Here is a 7,247-nt window from a genome sequence, read left to right on the forward strand (position 1 = left end):
GGCCGGTGTGCGCTAGGCCGTTCAGGCCCACAAGCCCAGGAGCCAGCCCAGGAACAACGGTTGTCTCCCCATCGGCGCGTCGCACAGGCGAACCAGAGGAGGAGGCGGCGGCCAGGGGCACCACCGGGCCAGCGAGCGCTTCGCCGGCAGAGGGGAGCGGAACCTGCAGCGAGCCCACCAGGACACGCGGCGGAGGAGACGGGCAGCACCCAAGCCTCGAAGGGCCCGAGGGCAGAGCCGGGAAACAATCCAGGCCAAGATCCAGAACCAGCGCAGCCGGCGAGCCGCCTCGACACTCGAGCGGCAAAGGGAGCCCCGACGAGACCGCACGCTGCGGGGAAGCGGCACCAGCGGGGAGGGTTGCGCACTGCACTCCGGCCAAGCTCCAAGCTTTGTCAACGAAACCATCCAGGGTGATCTGCTCTGGATCAGATCTTGGGGAAGCGGGGGAGGAGCTCGATGATGGGTTCTCCTGGTCGGAGAGGCAGCTCTCACTAGAGCTTTCCTCAGCAAGCACAGAGAACCGAGATCCAGCGAGCCCAGCCGGCAAGGGCGCCGGGCGAGAGAAACTGCGACGGCGGCGGTGGCCACGGGGCGCCTTCGCCGACGCGTCGGAGGGAGGGAGGAAGCGCGAGGTCAGACACATCCTTCGTGATGTAGAGGCTACCCACTGTCAATCTAAGGGCTCCTTTGAATCACGGGATAGAAAAAATATAGAAATAGGAAAGCCATAGGATTTAGATGTCATGTCTACATTGATCCTATGGGTAGATGAAGTGTTTTTGATTGTGGCAAAGAAATTTTCCATGATATATGATCTAATTCTTTTTTTACTATAGAATTTACACTACAAGAGTTCTATAGGAATCTTTCCTAAGGGATATTTTCCTATAAATCAAACGGCTCGTGTAGAACATTTTTCATATGATCCAAATCTACACAAATCATATACAAATTCTTTGAATTAAATGAGGCCTAAGTCTGGATTTCCTGCAAAAAAATAAGGAAGTGGAGGTCTGAATTGCACTCTTTGATTTAGACCAGGCCGCTTTTTCCGACAGAGATGGCCACGCGAGGTGTAGTACCTCTGAATGTGATGAATCAGTCGCGACGGGCATGGAACTATATCAGATCGAATCCAGCAGAACCTACTAGTGGAGAACCACATTTTAAGCCTACCACTTCAGATGTTTATTTATTTATTTTGAGGAATAGAACTTTGTTTTTTCTGAGGAATCATTACTTTGAGATAGTGGATTGCGATTAGCAATCTGATCCATATCTCAATCGATCCATCGCTGCTGATTGGAAATAATTTTAGCTTATCTCGGGCAGGCACATGGAATGGATACCAATTTCTGCCAGTACATGCCTACATCGCAAATCTCCGTGGCTACAGCTTACGATGTGACTTTGTTGACCTGACCATGTATCTTGGATCAAACGCCGAGCTCGATCGCCACGCACTCCCAAGCGTTGATTTTCCGTTCCTTGTCGTGATCCATGCATAGCATAGGTCAGACTCATACTTACGCCGTAGGGCCAAAGGAGAACTAACCGGAAAAGCTTCCTGCAGCTCCAAAAGTAAACGCCTCGGGGTCAATAACAGAGTGCCCACCCACCCCGTCATCCTCCAACAAATTCTTATTCATGAACCATCAAGAAAAAAGAACTGCGTATCAAGCAAAGAATTTTCTTAAGCTAGCGCAAGATATCGCTTTTCTAGCTTTTAACTAACAAATAGGAACCTAAATTCGCGCCGAAAATAACTCAGACCTGCCACCAGATCTCGCGAGGTTCCACTTGCTCCTCAATCAACGATGCTCACATACGCATCGACGACAACGTTAATCATTGATTTAGATAAGTTCTAAGTGCCTCTACATGCACCTACCACTAGCGGAAAAGGAAGTGCCTTGCAAACGCTGGAATCTTCAGCACCGGTTCCTTTCACGCCTGCCTTTTTCTCCTGTTCAACAGAAGCCTTCTCTGCAAAGAGGTTACACGTGTAAGGACAGAATTGAGATGAACAGTCGGAGAAAAACGAGCTGTTTATTTTCAGTAATTTTCTTTTTCCCTGATGTACTGTTAGCTCGCCGTGAGAACTTATGAACGGCAATCACGTCAACCGTTCTCGGGTTTCGCTGGTGTCAAGCAAATACTAAGCAGAATTTACCCAGTAGTCAGGTTGTTGATGGTTTTGATTTCGTGACCATTACAGTCGTATCATTGAATCGGAAGATATCTGCCTAAATACTTGTGAATTATATGGGTGCGGTGCACTATTCCACACCAACTTCCAAAGTTTGGTGACGATCTGAAAAAGGATAACAACTAACGTATTGCATAGGAAAGTTGGACTTTAGCGTAGAACTAGACTGCCCAAGCAAAAGGTCAAACATGTGAAATGGGCCACAGAAGTATTTGTTTCTTCTCTGTGGATTGAAAATACGTTAGTGGCAAACGTGCAAAAAAAAGGCTGATTAGGATGTGTCTATAGCATCTCTCACCTGTGCCATCTTCCTTGAGGGAGGTCGACCAAGAAAGAACAGGAAAACACAGCAGGCAGCTTCTTCCCCACATGCTGCTTTGCAGAACAACCCCATGGTTCTTTAGGTAGCCAGAATCCAAATAGATCATCCCTGCAGGCTGCAGCAGGCTAGTTTCAGGACAGAGCCATGCAGCCGCTCGGTTCATCATCCAGTAGTAGCAGCCGATACACCAGATCATCCGTGCCTCTCTTTGGACTTGCTGTTGCTGTTCTGCTCTCCTTCACCTGTCCAGCAAGCTCCTGCACAGAGCAGGAGAGAAGCTCCCTTATCGGCTTCCTGGGAGGGCTCGTGCCAGGAGGCAACGGCGGTCTCAACGTGTCATGGGTGAATGGCACAGACTGCTGCAACTGGGACGGGGTCATCTGCGGCCGCGATGGGACAGTCACAGATGTCCTGCTGGCTTCCAGAGGTCTCAAAGGGGTCATCTCACCATCCCTCGGCAATCTTACTGGCATGTTGCGCCTCAACCTGTCCCGTAATTCACTGGGAGGCAGCCTGCCAACCGAATTGGTGTTCTCCAGAAGCATTGTTGTCCTCGACGTCAGCTTCAACCACCTCAATGGTCATCTGCAAGAGCATCAAGCCTCAAATCCGGGCCTTCCTCTCCAGGTGCTGAATATCTCAAGCAACTTGTTTACAGGACAGTTTCCATCCACAATATGGGAAGCCATGAAGAACCTGGTTGCTCTTAATGCTAGCAACAACAGCTTTACAGGACAAATACCATATTCTATCTGCATCAACGCCCCATCATTTGCCATGCTTGACCTATGTTACAACCAATTCAGCGGCAATATTTCCCCGGGACTTGGAAGTTGCTCCATGCTGAAAGTGCTCAAGGCAGGCCACAATGACCTTGCTGGAGCTCTCCCTGACGAACTCTTCAATGCTACATCACTGGAGGAACTCTCTCTACCAAACAATGCATTGCAAGGAGTTCTTGATGGTGCCCTCATAGTCAAGTTAAGCAGTCTGGCTGTCCTTAATCTTGGATCGAATGGAATCATTGGAAAAATTCCAGATTCTATAGGCCAGTTAAGAATATTGAAGGATCTCTACTTGGACAACAACAATATGTCTGGTGAGCTGCCATCGGCACTAGGTAACTGCACAAATCTCAGATATATTACCCTCAGAAACAACAGTTTTACCGGGGTTCTTAGCAAAGTCGATTTCACCATGTTGGATCTGAGGATAGCTGATTTTTCAATGAACCTCTTCACTGGTGCAATTCCTGAAAGTATCTACACATGCACCAACCTAGTTGCATTGCGCCTGGCTTTCAATAAGTTCCAAGGCCAGCTCTCACCAAGCATTGCCAATCTCAGGTCCCTCTCCTTCTTTTCGATTACCAACAACTCCTTTACAAATATCACAAATGCACTTCAGGTGCTCAAGAAATGTGAGAACCTCACCGCCCTGCTTATTGGAACCAATTTCAAGGGTGAAACCATGCCACAGGATGACAAAATTGATGGTTTTGAGAAGCTTCAGGTACTGACAATAGATGCTTGCCCATTGGTTGGAAAAATACCTCCTTGGATATCAAAGCTTGCAAAATTGGAGATGCTAGATCTATCAGTCAATAACCTCACCGGACCAATACCACCCTGGATTGATGGTCTGGGCTTTCTATTCTTTCTAGACCTATCAAGCAACAAACTGTCAGGGAACATACCAGCTGCATTGACAAATATGCCGATGCTAATGTCAGAGAAGAATGCTGCCAAGTTGGACACGAGCTTCCTTGAGTTGCCTGTATTTTGGACACCATCACGTCAATACAGAATGGTCAGTGCTTTCCCCATCAGTTTGAGTCTAGCCTGCAATAATTTCACTGGTGTAATTCCCCCTGAGATTGGTCAGCTAAAAATGCTCGACGTAGTCAATTTAAGCTCCAACAGCTTAACTGGTGAAATACCAGAACAGATCTGCAACCTCACAAACCTGCAAACCCTTGATCTGTCAGGCAACCAGCTCACAGGTGCAATACCATCTGCATTGAGTAATATGCACTTCCTTTCTAGATTTGATGTTTCCAACAACAAGCTAGAAGGACCAGTTCCAAGAGGAGGACAGTTTGATTCCTTTTCAAATTCAAGCTACAGTGGAAATCCAAAACTATGCGGCCCAATGCTCAGCAATAACTGCAGCTCAAGAGAATCTTCATTCTCCGCGAAGCGGAGGAACAAGAAGATTATTGCTGCGCTTGCATTAGGTGTGTTCTTTGGAGGGCTTGCAGTCCTGTTTTTGCTGGGACGTGTTCTTATGTCCTTCAGAAGATCACACTCTGTCCACCAAAACAAGAGTAGCAATAGCGGCGACATAGAAGCAACTACATGCACTTCTTCTTCGGATGACTTGTGTAACATGATCAAAGGGACCATTTTGTTTATGGTACCACAAGGCAAGGGAGAAACAGACAAAATCACCCTCAAAGATATCTTAAAAGCCACAAATAACTTTAACCAGCAGAACATTATTGGATGCGGAGGTAATGGCCTAGTCTATAAGGCAGAGCTACCCAACGGACCCAAGCTTGCCATCAAGAAGCTCAACGGCGAAATGTGTCTGATGGAAAGAGAATTCACTGCGGAGGTTGAAGCACTCACCGTGGCACAACATGACAATCTCGTGCCTCTATGGGGTTACTACATCCAGGGAAACTCAAGGCTCCTCATATATTCTTACATGGAGAATGGGAGCCTGGATGATTGGCTTCACAACAGGGACAGCGCCAAGTCATTGCTTGACTGGCCAACAAGGCTCAAGATTGCACAAGGAGCAAGCCAGGGCCTTTCTTACATCCACAATATCTGCAAGCCTCACATTGTACATCGTGATATCAAGTCCAGCAATATCCTTCTTGATAGAGAATTCAGAGCTTATGTTGCAGATTTTGGCCTTGCAAGATTGATCCGTCCCTTTGATACACATGTCTCAACTGAGCTAGTTGGCACTCTGGGTTATATTCCTCCCGAGTACGGACATGCATGGGTCGCTACACTGAGGGGAGATATGTACAGTTTTGGAGTGGTGTTGCTTGAGCTGCTCACGGGGAAAAGGCCTGTCGAGGTGTTGTCCAAGTCGAAGGAACTTGTCCAATGGGTACGGGAGATGAGGTCCCAGGGAAAGCATACTGATGTCTTGGATCCAGCGCTGAAAGGAAGAGGACATGAAGAGCAAATGCTGAAGGTGCTTGAAGTTGCCTGCAAGTGTATCAACCATAATCCTTGCCTGAGGCCAACCATCCAAGAGGTAGCGTCCTGCCTGGACAACGCAGATGCAAACCTGCAGGTGGAGATGTAGTTAAAGAAGAACAGAAATAGGTGGCAAGCTTGTACTTCGCTAGAGTAGGTGTAGATTGAGTAGAAGCGTTGCTTTCTAACATATCGTACAGCCGTGTGTTTAGTGTACATCTCTGTAAAGAAAAAGGCCCAGGGTTACAAGCCCCCCTGTTTAATTTTGTTGTTTTGTGTGTGTAAACATTGCAGCTCCAAACTCAGTTCCATAATTAGAGAAAAGTTGGTTCAAAGCTGCTGTAAAATCTATCTCCAGTTATTGAGCTGTTCAGTATACTTCCCAACGTAATCCGGCCAGACATGCTGCGGAGTGTGGTTATAGAATCTCAGGTAAGGCCGCAGATTTACTTGATTGCCCAGAGACAGAAATACAAAAGATGGAATATCCCTTCATTCAGCACTACGGCATCTAGTTGTCACTACAGTGCTATGCACTATATTCAGAATCTGTTTGTTATTCAGAGGCATCTTCTCATACAGCACTGTTTAATTAGAGTTTCTGCTATTCCCTATGATACATAATTTATCTCTGAGGTCTTGCTTCCTTGCTAACTGTTACAGAGAACAGGTTAAGAGATGTCATTTTCAGTTGTGGGGCTAACTTCTAAGAAGAATCACGCGAAAACCGGTGAGGCCATGTGGGTACACAATATCAGGATTTGGATTGATCTATAAGAAGGTAAGAGACGCAGACCGTCCTCAGTTCAGCCACTAAACATTCAGAACTTGTTCAAACTCCACCAAGCTTCATCAGCACGATGCAATTCGGTTGGGATTTTCATCTATCCCCTTCCACCGTGTTCCTATACCGAATCACCACTAGAGATTCAGAGTGTGAGTGTATCAGGGTCAGCGCAGGCTGTATAATCATATTGTGCAGGCTACTTGAAGTTGAAGCCCCCAACGATCTGATTCGAGTAAATGGGGCCAACAGAGCGCGACGCACGCAACGCATTCCAGCAAATCCTAACGATTTTAGCCGCAAAAAAATACTACTACCGATTTCGTGGAAACGCGATGAACAATGGCATCTAGAGCAAGGTTAGGGGCGGCGGGTACCCAACGGACAAGAACTCGAAAATTAATGCGCGTCACCAACCGAACCAATGCCTGGGGTGTATAGCGGTGGCCATACTGAACCTTACCTCGGTAGCTCGCCGCCGGCCGTGGTCTCGTCACGCATAATCTGGGGCGGAACCGGAGCCTGCCGGTGACAGCCGTGAGCCGGAGTTGGCGGCGGCGGACGAGGCGGCGGGGAAGCACGGCCGGCCCAGTCGGGTCCTGCGAGCGATGCTGGGGCAAGTTCGACCGAGCTTGGGCCGTGTAGACTGTTGGGCCCGAGCTTGGGACGCGGGCTGGGAATAGCCCAGACTACTGTAAAATCTGACCGCAA

General features: G+C 47.9%; 1 protein-coding gene across 1 annotated transcript; it reads left to right on the plus strand.

The window, feature by feature from the left end:
- Positions 1-2,525: 2,525 nt before the first annotated feature.
- Positions 2,526-6,115, plus strand: LOC124698402 (tyrosine-sulfated glycopeptide receptor 1-like). The gene has a single exon (XM_047230884.1). It carries the CDS (start codon positions 2,679-2,681, stop codon positions 5,859-5,861), a length of 3,183 nt encoding a protein of 1,060 aa, XP_047086840.1. The 5' UTR covers positions 2,526-2,678; the 3' UTR covers positions 5,862-6,115.
- Positions 6,116-7,247: the final 1,132 nt, after the last annotated feature.

This window comes from Lolium rigidum, chromosome 1 (assembly GCF_022539505.1).
Source record: "Lolium rigidum isolate FL_2022 chromosome 1, APGP_CSIRO_Lrig_0.1, whole genome shotgun sequence".
NCBI classification, from domain to species: domain Eukaryota; kingdom Viridiplantae; phylum Streptophyta; class Magnoliopsida; order Poales; family Poaceae; genus Lolium; species Lolium rigidum.